General features: G+C 33.3%; 1 protein-coding gene across 1 annotated transcript in view; it reads right to left on the reverse strand.

The window, feature by feature from the left end:
• Positions 1-417: 417 nt before the first annotated feature.
• SLCO4C1 (solute carrier organic anion transporter family member 4C1) overlaps positions 418-24,794 on the reverse strand; it is a 61,094-nt gene continuing 36,717 nt past the window's right edge. The window contains exons 4-13 of the mRNA XM_067730089.1: positions 21,272-21,368; positions 19,395-19,516; positions 18,113-18,225; positions 15,921-16,065; positions 15,312-15,507; positions 9,719-9,872; positions 5,867-6,057; positions 4,524-4,588; positions 2,976-3,113; positions 418-1,023 (exon numbers count right to left, since the gene is read on the reverse strand). Of these exons, the coding sequence (XP_067586190.1) occupies positions 914-1,023; positions 2,976-3,113; positions 4,524-4,588; positions 5,867-6,057; positions 9,719-9,872; positions 15,312-15,507; positions 15,921-16,065; positions 18,113-18,225; positions 19,395-19,516; positions 21,272-21,368 (1,331 nt within the window). The 3' untranslated portion in view covers positions 418-913. The remainder of the gene's footprint in view (positions 1,024-2,975; positions 3,114-4,523; positions 4,589-5,866; positions 6,058-9,718; positions 9,873-15,311; positions 15,508-15,920; positions 16,066-18,112; positions 18,226-19,394; positions 19,517-21,271; positions 21,369-24,794) is intronic.

Below are 24,794 nucleotides of genomic sequence, written 5' to 3' on the forward strand. Positions count from 1 at the left end.
TTAAGAAATCTTTTCAAAGAATATCAATAAAATGCATGTAAGCCATTTAAAAAAAAGCGATCTTTTCCTGTCTAATTGGCACTTTTCTTTACTGAAGCTGGCACATTCCTCTGGAAGACATGTAATTGAATAAAACTATCATAGAGTAATAAGAGGTAAGTGTTAAAAATCAGCAATATCAACAAATCACTTTCTGGAATTCTTGAGTTAAAGTGAAGATATGTGCATACAATGCTAATATTTCTGAATTCACTATGTACTGGGACACAAAGAAGGTAATTAACCAATATTCTAATAGTTCAGTAACTTTCTGTAATAAATCCAGGACAGATTAGTATATGTATATTTAAAATCAAATAATATTATTTAGATGGTTTTAAATTCATGGTCTTTCAATAACAGTTCTTGAAACTTCGAACATAAACTTGATGAATTTAAATTTTTACACCATAAATTTTCTAAAAAAGCCCAAACTATTGGCAATGATAATTAAGATAAGACAAGTTGTAAGAGGGATAGAAACATCACTTTGTTTTTAAAATGTAAACTTTTAACTAATCATTGGTTTTATGTTTCTAGTATAGTTTATTAGTTGGGGATTTCGTACCTAGATGTATCTCTGTGTGTATATGTGTGTGTGTGTGTGTGTGTGTTTTGAGGCTTCTGATGGGCCTTGAAGGCACAGGTCTGTTTCTTATATTAAAACAAAACCAAATTAAGAGTCCATACATATACAGAAAACACATTTAATTATAAAATATCAATTTTTAAAATATGATTATCCATATTGTATAGTTAATGCTGCAGTGACAATGTGTATTCTTACAGATGGAGGCCAATTTTCAATCTTCTTTTTTGCTGTTTTACCCATCATTCCCTGCTTTGCTGAGATCACATTCTAATGAAACCGTAGTCACACTGAATTCTGATTTTGATATGGCACATCCGTGCCTAATGGTGGCGGTTTATACAAAAAGACTGCAAGCCCATTGAAGAAAATGGTGATAATTTTACAAGTAACACCTAAATATAGAAACAAATATTAATCATGCATTTGGGCCTTTAATTATTACAAAAATTAATTCTCATTGAAAAATTCTTCATGAGTAGAAACTCACTACTGAAAGAGAAGTATATAAGCAATTAGTTTTATGTTTTAAATTTTTAAAACTTTAGTGAGAAGGTTGATATTCTTCAATAGAACATCTGTCCATAATTCAATGAACTAGTCCTTATTTTCTTTCTAAACAATGAAAATGTACAATAATTCTTCTATTTTTGGTTACAATAATACATTCTTAACCAAGGAAAAATAGCTTATGACATCCTTGAACCTGAATAATAAGTTGCAACATTTTCATGTCCATGATGAAAAGTAATTCTAAAAATAAAAAAGGCTTTGGAGTTCTTAAAAGAAAGCCTCTATGGGAATATATAACATTCAATACTCTTCACAGGCTTCAATTTGTCTTCAAAGAACTCTGATTTTAAGCTCAGTTATTTGAAGAAAAACTAGTTCTGGTCACAGTACAAGCATCAAAGTGCCAGCCAAATAAATTAAATGACCTCACAATATGGTTTTTGCAGTAGCTAATTTGTGTTAATCATTAATATTTTACTCAAACTGTGTATTTGAAAAACAGGCATACTCACTGCGCTAAGCATTTCTAGATTTATAAGAAGAACAATTACATAGGTACTACAGTTACAATGTTCTTGGAATATTTAAAGGTATGTATGTTTTGGGGAAAAAAATTCTCATATTCACTACAGAGTAGGTAAAGGAACAATTCATTATCTATATTTTTTGGTCAAAAAGTACAAACATAACCAATTAAATAAATTTTTAAGCATAAAAATACACTGAATAAAAAATGTTTTTTAACTGGTAAAAGTGATGGGAAGATTAATTTTGCCTATTCTAGTCAATATTTATCTTCTCATTATTTTGCTAGATTTATATATTTATTTCTTCAGTGGATAATTTATTATTCTGTCATTATAAATTCAGACAGCATACTATGGATTTAAACACATGTAGGAGAAACAAGCTATCTTGATACATGTGTGAAAATAATCACACCACAATCACACATTATTTTAAATACACACATACACACACACACACAGTTGACTCTTGAATAACTCAGGGGTTAGGGGCACCGGCAACCCATACAGTCAAAAATCCTCATATAACTTTACAGACTGCCCTTTATTTGCGGTTCCACATGGCGGATTCAACCAACTTGAAGACTGTGCAGAACTGTAGTACATATTTATTGAAAAAAATCTGCTTATAAATTGACCTGAGCAGTTCAAACCCATGTTGTTCAAGGGTCAACTCTGTATGTGTGTGTATTTATACCTAGAATTTCTCTATTTTTAAATACTCTAATTTCTTAGGTTGTTTTTTTAAATTTTAAATTTTATCATACTCTTTCAAACTAGATGCATTGATCTATTTCCTTATTCTTAATTTTCATTGATTGCTTAACCAAGACTATGGAAGACAGACTACCAAAGGCAAAAAGGGTTAAACGTCATGGCTAACCTTGTAAACCATAAAAAGGTTTCTTACAACGTGCCTTAGAGCCAGAAAATACTTCCCTACCGCAGCTCTGTGTGCTTTCCAAAGCCCAGGTGCCTAAATGACAATCGTTTCAGTTTCTTAGAATTCTCTTTTAGCTTTTTGTTATACTTTCCAAAAAAAGTTTGAAAGAAGTTGTTAAAAGAAAATTATATGATATGTGATATGATGAAAGCTAAATGTTACTCTCTTCTATTTTAGACTGAGCCTTGCAGACTCCAGTTAAGACCTTTTATAATATGCTATGATAAATGATCTTGGCTTCAGGACCATAGGATAATCCAAAAGCATGGACTGAATATTTCAAAACCTAAGTAAGTAACAATAAGATTTTTTTTCTCTTGACATAATCCATTTACTCTAAAGATATCAATAAGTCACCACTTACTTATGGCCACTAGCATATAGGCCATCTTGATGTTATTATAAATCCAGCAAGCTCCTTTAATTCCACATTCGTTGATATCCCAGAGAATACATGTGCTGTCTATTGTGATGCCAAATATAATAGGCCCAGGTATTGTGCCTAGAAGAATTACATGTGAAGATTATATATAAGTGATTATATATATATATATACACATAAGTGAATATTATAGTTTATAATTACAATTTTATATATGATTATGTATATATTTTATATAAATATAGGTATTAATCTGCCCATATGCAAATCAATCCGTTCATGTACAAGTAATAGGAATATAAAGAAACGCAGATAAAACATTCTAAAATAATTATACATATTATATATTTCTAATCAATTCAAGAAATTATTTTAATAAACGTCTCTGTCATGTATTGGGTTAATATTTAGTTAAGTAAATATTCTAATTCACTGCTTTTCTAATTTAATAAATGTCTTTGAAATTAGCTATTATACTTTAAAAAAATAAAAATAAATTATTGATGCACAGAATAAGTCTCCTAAACTACAGCATATATATTATGCGTGTGTGTGCGGGTGTGTGTGCATGTGCATGTAAACTAATGTGGGTGTGTATATATATTTATATATATATATACATACATTCGGTGACATAGATATGCATGGGAATGTACATATGTACATGCACACAAACGTTCACACTAACATGCCTAGTTCACCATTAATTGTGCAACTATGGGCAAATCCCTGAATCTCTCAGGTCCTTAATTTACTCATCTAAAAAACTGAAAACTTGGTCTAGGGGATCTCTTAATATTTCCTGCTTTTGATTTTTATTTTTATAAATAATCTTAATATTATTCATAATGTTATTCATTAATATTATTCATAATATTATTCATAAAATTATACACACATATAATTACGCGTAAGACATGTTTCTGCCTTATTATTCTTCCTACATCTGGAACCTTAAAAATTTTCTGGCATAAATTATTTCTTCCATCAATTCTTAACTAGATACAATATTCACAGCACAGTTTTTATTGAAACATATAAATTCATCATTTTTCAATGCTAATGTAACATAATTATGTCCTAAATGGAGTTAAATACAGAGAGGAAAAGGAATTACAATAGTTAAAATAAGATTTTATCATAATTTATGTTGGTGATGGGTTTTATATGAATAGAAAAAAAATTATGTCTTTTACTTGCTCTATTAGAAATGTGCTGATGATAATATGTTATATTTTAAATAAATATAATATACTCTTTAGGGTTATATTTGCTACAGAATTGGAAACAACAGTTAACCAATCAGGTAGGTGAAAAGTAAAGTCATTATTTTCCTATGTGATATATAAATAATACTACATCTTGAATAGTGAAAAACAGCTCTCTTCAATGACAATTGCAGAAACTAATTGCAGTTCCACTGCAGTTAAACTAATTGTTTTCTTGGCACATACTGTAAGTGAATAAATCAATAACAGTAATGAATAAAAATAACCAACAGTTACCAATGCATTAAGAAAAATGGCATACCTAATAATCGAAGCAACACACACTGTATTCCCAATGCTAGAGACCGCTGCTTTTGATCAACACACCTGGATATATTAAATGCATATAAGACAAAAAATGGTTGTATAGTGTATTTACTCTTTGAGCAAATTCATTTTTGTAACAGCTTAGCATTTCTAGATTAAAGCAAATACTACACACATGAAATAAACAAATTATTTATAACAGCTTATATACAGTTCAACCTTTCTGGAATTATAAGAGAAGAAAAATGTTATCTCAACTAAAATACTGCAAATAATACCAAAAAGGAGTCAAATGAGTTTTAACAAATGTATTGAATATGTATGAATTTTAGCAAATGTAAAGAAGAAAGGACATTCATTAACAAGACTTCTATTTGACTATCCCATAAGTTACAAGTCATATGGCTTAAGTTGCAAGCAAATAATTCTTATTCTCTTATTAACTTTGAGATAGAAATCATACCTGTGAGTTACGGTTACAAATTTGAGGTAGTATAAAACAATTTCTGATGCTCAATTTGATTCAACAATATTTCTTTAAGTAATAACTCTCAGAGATGAATGAGACATGATGTTGGCACACAAGAGAGTTAGATGGGAGATAGAAGAGAACAAGTAGTCTTTAAAAAAATATATATGTAGGTAAAAAGTGACATAGATGTAATAGGTGTTATGTTAACAGACTACTTAATGTTTTTAGACAAAATCTCTGAAGCTTCTGTTTGTCAAAAAGTATGTGAAAAAGCAGTGAGCATCAAGGAACAAAAATTGAAGACGGAAAAACCTAGTTTGTTAGGAAAGATATCGAAAGGCTGATGAGCTTACGGAAGGGCAAATAGGAAATATTTTTACAAAGTGGTGTGGAAGGAAGAAGAGCCAATGAAAGCACAAAACACTGAAGAGCCAGGGGACAGCCAGCATATTTTACTGTTTACAGGAAGGTTTAATATCACAGCACCTACTGTATAAGACAGAATGCACATCATTCTGATTCTGACACATGTGGAATGCACTGCCATTTCCATCATACTCAAATGCAAATGATTATAACTCCAGCTTACAACCGAAGCCTCATGAAAGAAGCAGAGAAACTAGCATCGAGTACACGCCAAGTAGGCAATGTTAAGACACTTTCACAACCATGATCTTGTTAAAGCCTCAAACATCTTGGGTTCAATGAGGTAGTATTCCCAATGCCACAGAACTAATGATCTTGTAAGGGCTGAATTAGTATTGGAACCAACAGTCAATATAAACCCCAAATAAATCCCTAAGTCCATTTTTTTTTCATTCAACATGTTGGCTTAGGGATGGCAAATTTCACAATATAACACATACCTTAGGATAGACACAGTTATAGGAGTACCAGCCATGAAGGTAAAAACAATTGCAGCAAAGAAAATGCCAAGGAATACAGGCAAGTTTTTACATTGACTCGAACACTTCCCAGCTTGAGCTTCAAAACTAAAACTTGATGGAGTAGGTGTTGCTTCTGTTTTTCTTTCAATACATGAACAGTTATAATATACCTGGAAATATTAGACATAAACATACTAAAAGTGCTTATCTTCAAAACATATTTTATCATTGCAAATTATATGACTTTTAGACATGGCAAACACACAGTCTTAATTCATACACATCAAATAGTGATAAGAAACAGTAATAACCCTTAAGAAATCAAGCAAGTGAAAACAAGGGGCCAAGGTTACAAAGCAGAATAATCTGTATTTGACTTTTGTGTCCATTATTTTAACTTGTAACCTGTTATTGATTCATGTCTTATAAAACAAATTGACAAGAATATAACAATTAGATGATCTCACACATTCTAGGCTGCTTTCAATAGATCACAATTGTTCAAATAGTTTTCCTAATTTTCTTCTTTTCCATTATTAGGACACAAAGAAAAGCATGCATAGTGACAATCTCACTATTTATGCTAGTTTGAAAGAACTAACACTCTAATTTTAACAATTGCCACAGTAAATTAACTAATACATTACAAGAGTTTGAGGAAAAAAAAACTACTTTCAACTAAACCTTTTTACTATAATTTTCTGAACTTTTTGAATTGTTTTACCAAAAGCAAACTGGATCCTTCTTAAGATGGCATATTTATGATAATCAAAAACTAGAAGTTATTATGTTATCCTGAAGGCTATTTTTATTAACATATTAACTATTTAATATATATACACACATATATATGCACATATATGTATACATATAAATAATATGAAATGTTGGAAAGTAACATGTTTAAAAATCACAAGTATTACTTTTGCAGGAAAAGAGTTCAGGTATTTGAAAAGTTAGGCATAATCATTTTTAAAGGCTTTTTACATCTCAAGCCCACCCTTACTACAAATCTTTTTATATGTTTAAGGCCTCAATAAAGTCAGAGCAGTGCTAGAGAAGTCAAAGTGAAGTGGTGCTTTTACTGTCCCAAAGGCCAGAGACCACTGGTACTGATCCAGGAAAATCAAATATGCAGGTGACATTCCTAAAATGAAATATTACATACTCAGCAATCCGATATGTCAAATAATGAAATAAAGTAGCCTTTAAAATTTTTAAGAAGGAAAACTGAAAACAGTATTTTGTATCTTAATGAAGCTTTACAACTCTCTTACATAAAAAAGTATATATTTGCCTATAATATAGCTAGCTGCTAGTCAACATCTGTTTTTGTAGTTCAGATCACTGGTAGGAAATATATTCTATTTCTGTGAACAAATGTGCATAGATATTTATTACATTATTATCAATGCATTTTGCCTATCTGATATATTTCATAAAAAGATCCTGTGAAAAAATGAGTTGTTACATGGACTAGTTGGACATAAAAAAGCCAGGTCAAAAAGAAAATTTGGAAGTCAAAATAACTTGCTTTTCTGAAACAATCCCTAGAAGACAATTTATTGTTTAAATTGGTGATGATAATATTTGGTGACAAATATAAATATCGAATTAACCATGTCAAAATAACCAATACCATTTCAAGTGTGCTCTGGGTATTAGATTTTTTATTTATTTACTTATTTATTCATTTATTTTGGTTTCCTTGTGCAGGACGGTATTTGTGTCTATACATTTTGCTATGTGAGTAAAACCCTTCCATTAATTTAATTCCTTGTCATAATCTTCTAATTAGAGTTAGTCAATAGCACTTATTGATTGATGATATTTTATATACAAGAAAATGCTACCTACTTATCTGCCTCTCAAAGGAATAGTTTACCTTCACCTATGATATGTATTATGCTCACTTGTGGAATCTGATTCCTTATAACTGACACAAACACCTAATTTTCTCAACCTGTTTTGAAACTAAAGCAACCCCAGATGTCCACTGGTTTGAAGGCATGGTAATCTTTCATTAAATTTTCACAGGAACTTTATGGTAGTTATTTAGTTAGTTTTACTCCAAGGATTAAAACTGCATGTCAACCAAGTCTATTAAGTCTGCTATGATTCACCACATTTTTTCTGGCATATTTTTCAATGTTCTTAGACAACTATTTTTAAGTCTATAAGCTAGGTAATATGAAAAAAAATGTATACTGTTTCTCACATTCTGGTTTACCCCTAGCAGAAAGATGAAATCCTACATCTCTGTTGAGATAAATGTTCGACGTATTTATTACACACAAAATCATTAAAGATATGTACACATATGTACAGACATATATTTATGTGCATATATATGAACATATAAATGTGTATAACCACACACACACATACAGACATCTGTGTTAGTTCTAAAATAAATCTGAAGTACTGTTACAGATTATTTCAATTAATGATTTCTATTTATTTATGTAAAAATCTTTTCTTGCAATCTTAAAGTTATCTTTATATAGGAAAAGGAATGCCATTTCACTAATACATATTTCAAATATCCAAGATTGTGCTGTTTTGTCATATAATTCTTACATACCTTATTCATTGTAGTCTCTTATATCATATTATATATTTCCCTCAGGTCTTTTTAAAGTTATCACATTATCTATTAATGCATAACATTACCTATTATATACTACTAGTAATGTGAATATTATTTCTTCCCAGGCTATTAAATTTAACGAAGATAAAATCTTTAGAGTGTAGATGTAATACAACAAAATTCTATTGGATTTTCTTAAACCATTTAATTGTATTAAAAAGAAATCATATTTAGGTAAACTGATATGCATTCTTTTTTTTAATTTTATTTATTTTTTGGCTGTGTTGGGTCTTCATTGCTGCACGCAGGCTTTCTCTAGTTGCAGCGAGCGGGGGCTACTCTTCATTGCGGTGCACATGCTTCTCATTGCGGTGGCTTCTCATATGTGGAGCACGGGCCCTAGAGTGCGCAGGCTTCAGTATTTGCAGTGCGTGGGCTCAGTAGTTGTGGCATGCGGGCTCTAGAGCACATGGGCTTCAGTAGTTGTGACACACAGGCTTAGTTGCTCCGCGGCATGTGGGATCTTCCCGGACCACGGATAGAACCCGTGTCCCCTGCATTGGCAGGCGGATTCTTAACCACTGCACCACTAGGGAAGTCCTGATATGCATTCTAATCCACAGCTAAAAGTAAACTTGCATTTGAGAACAGATTAGTGATCTGTATATATTTTTAATGTGTCCATGGTGTATCAATTAAAAGCAACAAATATTTATGTGTTTTTATTATATACACTGTACTCAGTAAGAATAAGAGAAGTTCCCTGACTTCCAGCGACATAAAGTATAGTTGAGAAAAAATAAAACAATGTAAAAAGGTAAATAATATTTCACTTCTATAACAGAAGTGATGTTATAAAGATGTAATGTGAAGAACTGCTAAATTGATTTTTCAACAGTAATTGAATGTGAGGTATAAAGGAAGAAGAATCTTTTTCATATGGAGTGGTCAGGGGCCTTTTTTTTTTTTTTAATTAAGGTAAGAACACAACAAATTTTAAGTGTACGATGCATTATTGTTCACACAGGTACAATGTTGTATAGCAGATCTCTCGAACTTACTCATTTTACTTGACTGAAACTTTATGCCTGGCTTCTGAATGGAGGAGGTGGGCCAGGAAGGAAAGACTAGGCACAGCATAACACCACTAGAGGGATAAGGAAGGGCATCAGAAATACACAAACATACTGCCTCATTGAGGTAAAAGAAGTAAGGTAAAGTAAGGTAAAGACACAAGTTACCTTTGGATGTCTTTTGGAAACAGAATTTGTACAACCTGCATAGCAGGGAGAAAAATATTGGATTCCATTTCCTCCACAGATAGGATAATAATATGATCGCAGGCAGTTACAATTGGCATTACAAGGAGCGATCAAGTTTCCCAGTTCTCCTGTCCTGTCAACAAGAAATAAAAGATGGGTAAATTATCTGTTATAACTTTTAATGAACAGTTCAGAAGCATTGTTATATCTTGCCATTCAATCATTTATTCACTTACTCAACACTTCATTTAATTACTGAACAAATAAAACAAACAGAATGTCTGCCTTTTCACATACAGCTTAATTAACTTCTTGTGGAAGAGACAGGCAGTAGAAACAATAGCTATATAATATAATGTCTGTCAATGATTTAAAAAACATAGGCAGAGTAAGCAAATAAAGCAGTTTCTCATTTGGTACCAGATAATTCTTTTTTTTTCTTTCTTTCTTTTTTTGGTGCGGGGTGAGGGAGGGCTGGTTCTGTGGGTTGTAGTACATTTAGCAGCATCCCTGGCCTCTACCCACTGGATGCCAGTAGCATCCCCTTAGTTGTGACAACCAAAATGTATCCACACACTGCCTAATTTCCCTGGGATGTGAGTGAAATTTTAAACCTGGAAGGATGAATACAATTGTAATCTTCAGCATACTCACTTTATCAATGGGAAAACTAAGTCCCAGAGAAATTAATTTACTTTTCTTTCTTTTCCAAATATAATACTCCTGGTTCCCAGGCTTGGTGTTGTTCCATGCTGCCTCTTAATAGGAGGAACATCTTTTAAAATATAAAGGGTTACCCTAGGCAAAGATACTTCTCCAATCCCTTATTTATTTGTTCATTAAACCAATATATATTGAGCAAGTGCTAGGCCCTATGCTAGGTATTGGGACTACAAAGCTGATAAGACAGTCACCATTCTCAAAGATTTCACAGTCTAGGAGTAGAGTGGACACAAATTTATACACTAATATGGTTATAGACTGTGGTTATAGATATCAACAGAGTGTATTTTATACATCTGCACTGAGGAATGACACTTAAAACAAGCCAAAGTTTAGATAAGTGGGTCTGAAGGAGCATGTGTCTGAGATCAGTCTTAGAGAATGAGTAAGAGTTAGCTGAGTAAATGGGGAAGGCGAAGGGTACTTCAGAGAAGCTGATAAAAGTCAAAAGGTGAGAAATAACATTCTATATGGAGAAATATGAATGATGTCTGAGGCAGAGAGTGATAGGAAATGTAGTTGAAAAAGAGTCATGGACCAGATTGTTGAAAGCCTCATGGGCCTTGTTAAAAAACAATGGGCTTTAACTTATTTTGAAAAAGTAATCAAGTATTTTAGACTGAAAAGTGGCAATGTGAAAAGTACATTTTAAAGAAATAACCCTATGTGGAGTTTGAATTTGGAGGAAGGGGACCAGTTACAATACCCTAGGCAATAAATTATGATAATGTGTAGGAGAACTAAAATAGAATTTTGATTAAAAAAAAAAACAGATTTGAGAAATATTTTGGATGTAGAATCAGTAAGATTTGGTGTTTGGTTGACTGAAGATAGGAACAGGATGGAAAAGTCAAGAGTGACTCCTAGTGTCTAACTTGGCATTTTGGTGGAGAAGAACTAGTTCTGGGGAAGAGGTGATGGGTATGGTTTTATACATATTGAGATTAAGAGTCTCAAATTTGGTGAAGAAATCTTGCCTGGAGCCAGGTATCTTAATATCCATTTGCATATAGATGTAGCTGAAACTCTGAGAATGATAAGATCAACCATATAAAGAGTTGAAGAGTACAGAGAGGTCTTGGGAGTTCATTTATTTCATGAATACGTAGTGAGCTCCAATCATGTGCTAGACTCAAAGTGGTGGAAATATATCTAAAATAAATAAAGAAGTAGAGACAAAGATAGAGGAAGGAAGGGAGGGAGGAAGGAGGGCAGGGAGGGAGGGAGGGAGAGACGGAGGCGGGGAGAGGGAAAGAAAGGAAGGGAGGAAGGGAAGAGGGAGGGAGGGAGGAATAAAATTCCCTGCAGCCATGAAGCCAAGTTTCTTGCACTGGGGATCAAAAACAGTAAATGAGTGATTTATCTAAGTATCAGAAGATAACTGCTATGTTGCAAAATGATGATACCTAAGGAGTAAGTGGAGAACAAGAAGCTCATGAAGGAAACAGATTAAAGAGAAGAATATAAAACAAATGGGGAACAAATCAGTAGGGAGTTTGAAGGAAAGGGTGATCAAAGAGTAAATTTTAAGTAATTCATCTCTCTGCTTAGAGTCTCTCTGTCTTCAAATCTATTCCACAGGCTGCTGCTAGATGTCTTTATCAAGCATGATTCCATTCATGAAAGCAATCAGGATAGTCTCTGCCCACATCTAGTTTACAATATAGATGTAGAAATAAGGTGACAGAAAAACTATCCCTGCAACTCTAGAAATAGCCTCTACACAATAATTTTTAAATTAAATTTTTCCAATATATAATCCCCATATTATTGATAAATGATTACTAAGAACATGAAAATTTAAGACAGTCTGAGGCAAACTACAGTAGAAACAAAGAAATATAGAATATATTCTTTATTATCAAGGGTTTAATCACCTTAGCCTACACATTTTCTAAAGGTTTATTTCATAAAGTAAAGGGGAAACTATTACCAGGAAAATAGCCAGTGCCTGTGAAGTTTATTAAATTTTCTTAATATATACATATTTTTAATATATAAAAATCTTAAATTTTTAAAAATTGAATATTAAAAATATTTAAAATATATCATTTTGATTATACACAAAAAATATATAATTTTAAAAATACACATAAATGTGTGTTTATGCATATATATATGTATATATGAGAAACATGTTTATTACGAATAGCTGAATTTAAACATTAATGTCTTATTTGAATCCAAATTATTATTCTATAATTATGTTTCTACAATAAGCAAAGATTTCCCTAAATCTACTGCAACTCCTTGATAGACATGCCTCTTTAAGGCGCTGTTTCAGATAAGCAATGAAATTCTAGCTATAGGCCAGATAGGGAAAAAATACTGTGTGTACTTACTACAAACCCTGCATCTTCACAACCTCTCTTTCTCCCACTTCACTAAGAAGGTATTTCTTGAGCTTCTTTTTTTTTTTTTTTAAATTAAGGGTACTTTAATTAATTTATGTATTTTTGGCTGTGTTGGGTCTTCGTTTCTGTGCAAGGGCTTTCTCTAGTTGTGGCAAGCGGGGGCCAGTCTTCATTGTGGTGCGCGGGCCTCTCACTGTCGTGGCCTCTCTTGTTGCGGAGCACAGGCTCCAGATGCGCAGGCTCAGTAGTTGTGGCTCACGGGCCTAGTTGCTCCGTGGCGTGTGGGATCTTCCCAGACCAGGGCTCGAACCCATGTCCCCCTGCATTAGCAGGCAGATTCTCAACCACTGCGCCACCAGGGAAGCCCTCTTGAGCTTCTTAGTCTGTTCTTTCATTGTACTTTTTCTTATACACGTGTTTCTTGCATAAGGTTATTATGACTAAGCTGTCCATGATGTAGATATTTTAATATGCAGGGCACACAGCTAAATTAAGAATCTGGGACCACAGAGAAAAATGATCTGACAGGGCTTCCCTGGTGGCGCAGTGGTTGAGAGTCCGCCTGCCAACGCAGGGCACACGGGTTCTTGCCCCGGTCTGGGAAGATCCCACATGCCGCGGAGCGGCTGGGCCCGTAAGCCATGGCCGCTGGGCCTGCGCGTCCGGAGCCTGTGCTCCGCAACAGGAGAGGCCTCAACAGTGAGAGGCCCACGTACCACTAAAAAAAAAAAAAAAAAAAAAAAAAAAAAAGAATGATCTGACAATTTCACACCTCCACTGTGACTTCAAGCCTTATCTCTTTATTAATAGAATCTACACACACACGCACACACATCCCGTGTGTGTGAATGTGCGTGTGTATACTCACTTTCAGTTTTTTTCACCACTGAGAATGTGTATGTAATTAAGCTCTGTCTCTATGTCCCAGACCTTGATACCTCTCGATGACCAGCCCCCACATGCACCTCAAACTGACACCACCTCACTTGCTTTCCCTTCTGATTAGGCTAAGGCCACTCATCTGGTAGTGACTCTTGCTTAAGGTAGAAAATATCAGATGGATTCACATCCACATCATCTCTGCATCAAGGTGATAGAGTAGTATTAAACTATCCAGAAGTTTCTGTACTTCTAAAAGGAACATACAAAAAAAGTGGTTTCTTGGGGTACATTTGGGTAAAGTTTATAGGTGTCAGTCAGTTTCTGTACAACTTACCTCTATCTATCTTTCGACCTTTCCAGGTATCTTTCTACTATTTCCAGACACATGACCTAAGCGCCTGGTACCTTCACTTTCTAGCATTTATGCTTTGGCTTAACATATTCCTTTGCCATTCCCTCTCTCCCAAATCTTTCTCTCTCAAGCTTTTTGTATACTTAGAGGATATTTTAGCTCTATTTCTCTATTATGCCATGAAGCCATTCCTAAATCTAATTAAAGAAACTGAAAAGCTCTTTTTAATTCCATAGCCTTTTATATCTCTCACCACCTAATTCATTGTTCATTCACTGTTTTGTTTCCCAATCTATCCTGCTACCCTGGAACCTCCTTTAGAGTAGGAATTTTGCCATAAAAGTCTGCCAGAGGAAGCAGTCGATGAATTGTTGAACAAATGTAATGGAGCTGGACTAAACATTGCTTTCGAACATTTTTCATTAATATAAAAGAATGACAGACATGAACAGTAGCTACAAATCACGATAATTGTTACTGGCAAACTTTTCAAACCAAACTTTTTCCTTTATTTAGGTTATCTGAATGCCATATTAATACAAAATTAGAGAGTCCTTGACCTGGAGCACCACCCCCTTCAACAGTCTCAAACACATATATTCAAACAATTAAAGCAGCACCGTGGGCCATAAAACACACTGCTGGGCAATGTCCTACAGCCTGATCCTCTGTTGTGGCTTAGGATTTCACAGCAAAACAAACAAGGCAAGGAAAGATAAAATGGTCAAACCAGGTATAGGTAGAAATATGTTTACAGGTCATAACAACAAGAAGTTATTTATTTCTCTATAATAAACATGAACTTCTAAAGTAAACACAACAGTGATTAGTATCACCTAGTTTTAGCTTCATTTTAATTTCTCTACTAGCCTATTTTCAATCCATCTAATAGGAGAATTTCACCATAGGGAGTTTTAAAATTTAAATCAATAGGAACATATAATATGAAATTCTCCCTAGGATGTTGAATCCGTTACGGACAAAGATTCTGTAATATTAATCTTTGTATCCCCGAGAATAGTACTCAGTACAGAATAGTTGTTTCTTAAATTCTTTCTGAAAAAATATCCAACTGTTAATATGATATCAATTATTGAAACTAAAAGTAAAAACTACATATTCTTACATAGGAAAAGCAGCCTTCCAATTTTTTTTAAAAAGCCAATTTCTTATCATTTTATTTAAGAAAGCATATACTTGGAAATACACACATAGTTTATTACTCTGATATTAATATCAAAAAGCAGTGAAATATATTTACCCATTATATGATTCAGATACACCTGCAAATGGCTCATTTTCACAGTTGGCATAAACAAATACGAAAGTCAGTGTAAGTGCAGTTATAGACATGAGCAAAGCAAACTTCATTATGTTTTTACACGTCATTTTGAATTTCGAAACAAGGATACCACCTAAAATCTGACCAAGAGCAGCTCCCGGAATTAAAACAGTCCCTAATGAGAAAGAAGACACAGTGAGAAAACATACACGTATACTCAGTAATTTATACCAACAATTGGAAAACATCAAAACAAGTAGTACTATGGTTTTAACATATGAAAGCACTCATGTGACTTAGAAACAACATGAGTAAATGAGTTAACAGTTCTATTAAGAGATTAATAAAATTAATGTTTTGAATATTAAGATTAATATATATTCGCTTTACCTCGGTATATAGCATTTGTATCTCTCAAATTCATACAATAGATTGTCTAATGTCAGAAAATTGGAAACGTTTATCAAAATCAGTGTAAAGTTTAAACTTCAAGGAGTGGGCTATCCAAAATTTTATGCTATTTTGATAAATATCTAATGTGGTAAAGTAAGATTATTAGATTAAGCTAGAACAAAGAAAATGTTTTACCTGCAAGGGTAGCTGCAGAGCTGGAAGACAATCCAAACTGATTTTCTATAAATTTAGGTAAAAATGTAGCAAATCCAGTAGTAACTAAGGCTTCTGAGCAAGTTGATAGAACTAAACACATAAAGACAGTATTCCTCATCAAATTCTAAAGAAAAAATACAGTTCACCAAATGAATAACTATGATTATACTGCAAAATGCAGCATTAGAATGGTAGGTACCATGATGAAATAGCACATTTTAAATACACACAATATAATTATTTGTAAAATTTCAGCATTTTCTTTAGCACAAAAGTATAAATACTGATCACTAATAGTTTTATACATACAATGTTGAGAAAATTTATACATGGAGCACCTAGAAAATTGACAGATGATTAATCAGCAGGGTGAATGTGCCTTGATCATATGCAAGGGACCAGGAAAGGAGGTAGAAGCTGGCTTGGAAAGTTCTCTTCCCCAGTCTTACTATATATCTCCATACAATAAATCTACCCCATATTCGATTTTTTTAAATTGTGTTCTGAATCCCTATGTCCAGTAAATGAAGAATTGACTGTGAGCAAAGATGAGAGTGGTCTCTAAGTATCAAACTTTTGGTATTGCTCCACAAGTATTGCTCTCAGTAGTTAAGAACCTTAGGTATAGAGTTAAGCAATTTTCAATAAGGGTCTATATTGCTGGAGTTCTCAGAACCTTATTAATCTACCAGAGGGGAGTGTAGAGATTCAGTTATTTCACAATATTTAACCATAAAGTGAAAAACCACCAAGTATAGTTCTAGAATATTCAATGCAAAAAAATTTAATAAAACTGAGCAACACACACACACAAAGGAGTCACAAAAAGGCAAGATAAGAGATTTAGAAGTCAGAGCCAGATGATCGAACATAAGAATAACAATAGTGACAAAAGGAAAAAAAGTACCTGAATGAAGAAATGCAATAATTTTTAAAAATAATGAGCAGAAAATATTTAAGTTTTCAGATTGAAAAAGATAATGGACTCCAAGCAAGGATTAATGAAAAATGATACATATTTAGGAATAAACTAGTGAATTTCCTGAAATCAAAGAGAAATGAAAATATTTACAAATTTGCAGATAGAAATAACTAAGAATCACATTAACTTGAAACTTCTCAACTGCAACATATTTAACTAGAAAAGAGCCAAACAACATCTACAGACTACTAGAATTAAAGGAGTATGATCTGAAAGTATCCATCCAGTCAGAAATATCATTCTGACATTCAAGGATACTTAGATGGCATCCTATCTGAGAAAAACCAGCAATAAAATGCTGTATCTATAGAGATCTGAATCAGAATCAAGATCTCAAAGCATGAGAACATAAGGATAAAAAAAGCATTGGTGAGTAATGACTCTTGATACATATAAGAATTTATAGAATAAATAGAAATATATGAAATAGAAGAGAACTACTATAAAAGAAAATAACAGTAATTAGAATTAAAAATTATAAACAATCTCAGCAAAACACAAGAATGTGCCTGTATGGAAGAGGAGGAAGGAGAGTTAAAAAGTAGGATGAATGGAGTAAAAACATGTTAAGGCTTTTATTTGAGAAGGGAAAAAAATAATAAAAAGTAAATAAGTTCAAATCTTGAAAAGGTAAAATTATAAATTCCCTTATGTACAAAACTTTTATGATGCTAAATAGAAAGAATACTTCTCTGCCGAGTTCAATGAAACAGACCATAACACTTTTGTTTCTTTAACCTCAAATTCAAAACAAGTAACCACTAACCGCCACTTCTTTCACAAGGGAAAAATATTGGTTTGGCATTCTCAAAAACATTTACAATTCAATGATAATTGATCCATCCATTATACAAGGGAAATGGCATGGGATAATGGACTACATGCTAACGCGGAACCACTGAATATTGATATTGCCAATAAGATAACTCATGTTCTTCCAACCGATCTACTCTGGAATAGTTTTCATTTACTCAAAGCACAATACAATTAAATCTGAAGAGGTTTTTATAAGAGCTAGAACTATAGTAAATAAGCCAGCAAGAGTGCATTATGATAATATTTGTGTGTATGGATATACTGTTTACATATATTTGTAATATATACATATATCTACATATGTATGTGTGTATAGTTGTGTGTGTGTGTGTGTGTGTGTGTGTGTGTGTGTGTGTGTACAGTGTTATTTTACCTTTAGAGCAGCTGGAAAATCTTTAAAACTTTGTCCAAAATTCCCATCTGTATGTTGTAAAGAATTACTCTGATGAATCTGGGAAGTTTTTCCATCTTGAATTTCTGCTGTACCTAAAAATATAGTAAATTTACCCACTCTATCTTCTTGCTTTCTAATGATTCTTTCTCATCCTTTATGCATTAAACAAAGAATGTTTAAAGCGCTTCTCTTCTACTCTAATTCTAACATGTTTTTTAGATGAAATAATATTTATTACCTATTAGCATGTCTAATTTTTAATAATAGTACCGTGAATAAATCTGAGAAAACAGTCAATACATAGACTCATAAGTTGGATGGCCCAAGGTAGAAAGAAATCAATGAGTCCATCTACTTCTACTCTGCCTACTTTTCTTCTACCCATTTCCAGAAGTTAATCATCTATCCTGTTACATCTATTCTGTTACATATAACAGAAACAACTAAATGCCTTCAGCCTGGAGAAAAATACTTCTATAGATATGTATATGAACCACATGATTATAAAGAAACAAAATCTCACAGACAAAGGAATAGATATTCTTTTCTATTAATCTTTTCTTTTAGGACAGATTTTTAGTATTGAAATTTGGTGAAAATAAGTATACAAGGGCTTCCCTGGTGGCGCAGTGGTTAAGAGTCTGCCTGCCGATGCAGAGGACACGGGTTCGTGCCCCAGTCCGGGAAGATCCCACATGCCGCAGAGCGGCTGGGCCCGTGAGCCATGGCCACTGAGCCTGCACGTCTGGAGCCTGTGCTCCGCGACGGGAGAGGCCACAACAGTGAGAGGCCCACATACCGAAAAAAAAAAAAAAAAAAGTATACAAAAGCATGACTTTGGTGACAATTGAAACAAAAGTACTTGTACTATCATTAATAAATAATTAACATCAATAATTTAAAGCCGATTGGCTCTTGAAGTTACTAACTAAATACAAACTAATAGTTTAAAAGATATTATATCTCACATAAACATAAAGCAAGATTCCAGAAAACACATAAGATATAAATTTAATAAAGAGGTGAATATGTACAGTTTTATTGGGTATTAAATGAAAATAAAGAAAAACCATGAATATTAAGATTGTTACCCAATATTTCCTAAAATAAAGACAGATATTCAAAAGTTTGCATAGGCAGACAACTGAGATTCTATTAAAAAAAATAGTGAATTTTCTAGGGTTCTTAGTAATAATGTAGAAAGCAACAATTGGCCTAGAATTGGAATAAAACTCCCTGGTTTTAAAGAAAATATTTTTACCTGGTAAGTGCTTTGGAAAGCAAGAAAAAGGTATTATCAAAGACCAGGCAAAGAGCCAAGACATGAGAAATCCAATCCACCATGCCCCCAGCCATCGTGGATCATCCTCAGTGATATCAATGCTATATGACAGAAAAACAGGAGGTAAAAGTCAACTCTACCTTGTTAATTAAAACTCAGTCACGATAATTATATAATTTATCATTCAAATGCATATATAGAGAAATATTATTATATTATCCAAAATTTCTAGTGGAGCCATTTTGAAGAATCACAATGGATAGCAGGCATAAGTGAGAGCTCTAAGAATAATGATTTACAAAGTATTCCACATGGCAAATACAACACAGAAGTTTTAAATATTTAATAGTAAATATATGTATGTTGACTATTTGAAAGCATGCATGGAATTTCTGAACATTCTTTATCTAACTTTGGCTACATTTTTCTTCTCTGAATATTATAATATATAGTATATATATAGAATACTAAATACATCTCACAGCGAATCACTGATTTTTGTTAAACGCCCATACACTATGCCCCAATTGTGGCATTCATTTGAATGTGAAATTCTTCTTAAAGTGATAATATATTAACAGTTTGTTATAATGGTTGTCATATTTTTATATCAACAGGCTCTTCCTCAAAATACATCATTTCTACAACTCATTTCACTCCACTGAAATTAAAACCCAGCTTTCTGCTCAAGGGCTTCCTCTGTACACCTTTTTATACAGTCTGGAAAAGATTAACCTAGGGCTACAAACATCAGTATCTTTGTGTTGTACCACCTTCTGAAATTTTTTATTAACCTATAGTCTCTAAAAGATTAACCTAGGGCTTCCCCAGTGGCGCAGTGGTTCAGAGTCCACCTGCCGATGCAGGGGACACGGGTTCATGCCCCGGTCCAGGAAGATCCCACATGCCGCAGAGCGGCTGGGCCCCTGAGCCATGGCCGCTGGGCCTGCGCGGCCGGAGCCTGTGCTCCGCAGCGGGAGAGGCCACAACAGTGAGAGGCCCACGTACCGAAAAAAAAAAAAACAAAACAAAACAGATTAACCTAGTCTCTAAAAGATTAACCTGGGACTAACAAATCACATACTGTGACCACATTTTCTTATTCATTGCTCACAGTCATGCAAAGGACTGTGAAGTTACAGTAAAATGAGAAAATATGGCCTCAGCAAAGGCCACTAACTTCTCTATTCAGGAAAAGGAGATGGTAACTCAGTGGGTAAGAAGGGGATTTTGGAGTCAAAAAGATCTACTTCATTTCATGCCTTGGCCACTTACCAAGTTCTGTGTATCAACTACCTTATAAGATTATTAAGAGGATTAAATAAAATGGCATGTAAAATTACATTATACACAAAACCTATGTTGTCTAGAACACAGTATGGGATAAACAAACATTACCTATTATTATCCTCCAGTGTTACAGTTGTTAAAGCTGAACAATTGTGATCTCTATATTATCAGAGCTACTATAGCACTTAGTCTGAGAATCATAAACTCTCGAGACTCCTCAGGCTATCTACCTACAGCTAAATCTACTGAAAGCACAACTAACTTTAATTAAACTATTATTTTTGAACAATGCACAGGGAACTGGTTATGTATTTTGAAAATTTTCACCATCTAACTATTAAGCATCCTTATTTGTAAATAAATACTCTATACCAAGAGATGGTGTGGCATTAATTCGTGAAGCAATGCAGCCAAAATAGTACATAAAAATTGTGTGTATTCAGTTTTGTTTCCTGAAAAATCCCTCATGATATTCTGAAGAAATATTATAAAAATATTCCACCTATGGTACTAACGTGATTCAAATAATATAAATCTAAATAAAAGAAAAATAGATATTGCCTTGCCTTTGTCCCAAATCAGCATCAATGTACACGGTTAGCAACTGTCCTCCCAACACATAGCCAACAGCAGGGCCTAAAATTGACATGGAATAGCCAATTCCTAGAAAAAGAACAAAGACAATGAAAATGGTCATCTGTGGGACTTTGTTTTGAATGTCTGACAAGTGAAGAAAGAGAAATATTTTACTATAGAAAAACAAAATGATTAGAATTATATGAAAATTACACATATTTGTCAAGGAGCTTAAAATACATAATTCAATGTCAAATTTTTTAGACTACAATAGTGATGGCAACAAATCCAATAATTATAAATTTATGAAAGTTATATCACATTAACTCACAGCAGGGGTAGTTCATCTACTATTACCCTTTGTGAACAGTGATAGTAATTACTGGCTACAATTCTTACAGAAGAAAACAAAGTGAAATGAGAAGGCTTTTATATTCTATACACATTCCAAAAGCATTCTATGGCAGCTGATTTAAAACCTGGATCTGGTTCATTAGTCTGTTTCTTAAAAGTAAACCATTAAACTCCTTCTCTTAGTGAATCTCCCATTTTAACCTGCAACAGAATTAAACTGACCTTATTTCTCTGATATTTAAAACTTTGCCATATATAACTTTTTACTTTTTGTTAAAAAATTATGCATACATCAGTATCTTCATATACTACCACCTTCTGAATTTTTTCATTAATTACTGAGATTCTCGTTCTCATACACAAAAGAAAAGGAATATACCATACACAAAGTGAAGCATACATCAATGGTAAAAATGACTTATGTACTAGATCAAGGCTCCAAAGTAGAGGTCATTCAAGATGATCTGAAAACATATAAGAACTTTTATTTATCTATCAACTACCCTAATTTATATTATAACTATATATATATATATATATATATATATATTTTTTTTTTTTTTGTGGGACACGGGCCTCTCACTGTTGTGGCCTCTCCCGTTGCGGAGCACAGGCTCCGGATCCGCAGGCTCAGCAGCCATGGCTCACAGGCCCAGCCGCTCCGCGGCATGTGGATCCTCCCGGACTGGGGCACGAACCCGTGTCCCCTGCATTGGCAGGCGGACTCTCAACCACTGCGCCACCAGGGAAGCCCATAACTGTATTTTTGAATGTAAAAAATGTATTGGTAGAAAATTTTAAGTATATAATTTATAAATAAGTATATATATATATATATATATATATATATATATATATATATATATATGACTCATGCTCAAAAAATTTTATAGCTAAAAGTACATGATTAAAAATGCTGGAAATCTGGAAATCAATGATTCCCAAATTATCTTTGGTGATAGATCCTTTTATAAATTATTTCCAAAAGGGTTTAGACTGATACATTTGTAAGAATACCTTATAAGTTTTGTGGAAGTATAAAATTGCTATAGGGCTTCCCTGGTGGCACAGTGGTTAAGAATCTGCCTGCCAGTGCAGGGGACACGTGTTCAGGCCCTGGGCTGGGAAGATCCCACATGCTGTGGAGCAACTGGGCCCGTGCGCCACAACTGCTGAGCTTGCGCTCTAGAGCCTGCGGGCCACAACTACTGAAGCCCGTGTGCCTAGAGCCCATGCTCTGCAACAAGAGAGGCCACCACAATGAGAAGCCTGTGCACCACAATGAGGAGTGGCCCCCACTTGCCGCAACTAGAGAAAGCCCACGAGCAGCAACGAAGACCCAACACAGCCTAAATAAATAAATAGATCTATTTTAAAAAATTGCTATAAAAGTTTCTAAAAGTTTATTTTCATTTTTTGACTTTCTTCATGTTGGCATGGATCTATGTAATTCACACTGAATAGCACTATCTATATCACCTGCTTTCTCAGTCCTCAGCAATTACTCCTTGGTTAACAATAAAGAATGCTTTGCATATGTTCACAAATATGTTCATAAAAGAAATATATCAAGAAAGCAAAGAATTTAAAGTTTTCAATTGATGAAAGGTGAATTTGCTATGACCCCAAAATTAAAAATTCTGGTAATGGTGGATAACCTATGGTAGACTAGCATTTCCAACCAAATTGCCCACTAAGAAAAACTTTTAAAAACTGTAAAAATTATTTTTAAATATAAGGCAGATAAAAATAGTGAAGGACCACTGTGTTAAGATTCTTAAGAAGAGAGAGATTTAACAAAAATTGGGACTGATTTTTTTTCCTGGGTATGTTGGCTAATTCTATAAGAGGCACTGGGAGGGTAAACTGTCTTTTGCTAGTCTCTAGGAAGTAGGGAAACAAAAGTTGCAGTTTAGGGAGTAGAGCTTATAAACTTTCCCTGTCCTACATTTTAAGTTGGCACCTACGAGGCTATACTCTAAAAGCAAGGATGAGTTAGAAGTAGACTGGCTCACAGAGTAAGTGCAGTTTAGCACTTACTCAGTCCCTGAAATTAGATAAAGGGCATCCCAGACTGTAGTGTTCCCATGTACGACAGAGGTGGGAAAGTTATTAAAAGACACACAGAGTGATTCTGAAAAAAAATTCTAGAACTATAAAATGCATTTGTCACAATAAAAATGAAATGGATCCACAGCAGATTACTTAGAACTGAACTGAGTATTACTAAACTGGAAAATATATTATTAAATCAGTAAATATTTATCAACAAGCACAGAAAAAATACAGGATAGAAAATACAGAAAAGACAGTAAAGGAGAAAGAATACATTAAAAAAAAACAAAACCCACAAAGGCCTACCATACATGTAATTGGAGTAACTGGAGTCCCAGGAGAGGAGACAATAGGGCAGAAGTTATATTAATAATCATAGGAAATATTCCAAAACCAATGAAAAGTATCAAGCAATATATTCATTAAGTCATATAAGTTCAAAACAGATGAAATAAATGTAATCTTTCACCTATACACTCATAGTAAATAAAACAAATGAAAATCAAATACCAGAAAAGAATCTTAAAAATGGTAAACATACATAAGAAACAGTGGAAGTGAATACAGTAGAATAGCACTTTTAAAGTACTGAAAGAAAATTAATGGCCAACTAATTATCTATTCCCAGTGAAAACTAGATGAAAAACTAAGAGAATTCATCACATGCAGACTGTTGCAATAAATTAACTCAAGACTGTTCTTCATGTTAAAGGAAAATGATCCCAGACTGAAACTCAGAGTAGCAAAGTAAAGAAGAGCAATAAAAAAAGGTAAACATGTTTATAAAAGTGGATCAATATTTTTAAATAAAACAATAATACTTATTTCAGGAATTTAAATATAGAAGGGATTACAGTACACAGAAATAATTGAATAAATGTTGGGAAAGGAATAAATTTAAAGGGTTTTAAGACCTATGTGATGATTAGGAATGTGGTAAAAGTATCAATTAACATTAGAATTTCATAAAATCAAGTCTGCATATAAGGTAATTAGCAGATGAACAGTAAAAGAGCATATACCTAGGAAGTTAATGGAGGGGAGAAATGAAATAGTAAATATTAAATTATCAAAAAGAAAGAAAAAAAGGGCAAGAAATAAGAG

The sequence above is a fragment of the Pseudorca crassidens genome, chromosome 3 (assembly GCF_039906515.1).
Source record: "Pseudorca crassidens isolate mPseCra1 chromosome 3, mPseCra1.hap1, whole genome shotgun sequence".
Taxonomy (NCBI): Eukaryota; Metazoa; Chordata; class Mammalia; order Artiodactyla; family Delphinidae; genus Pseudorca; species Pseudorca crassidens.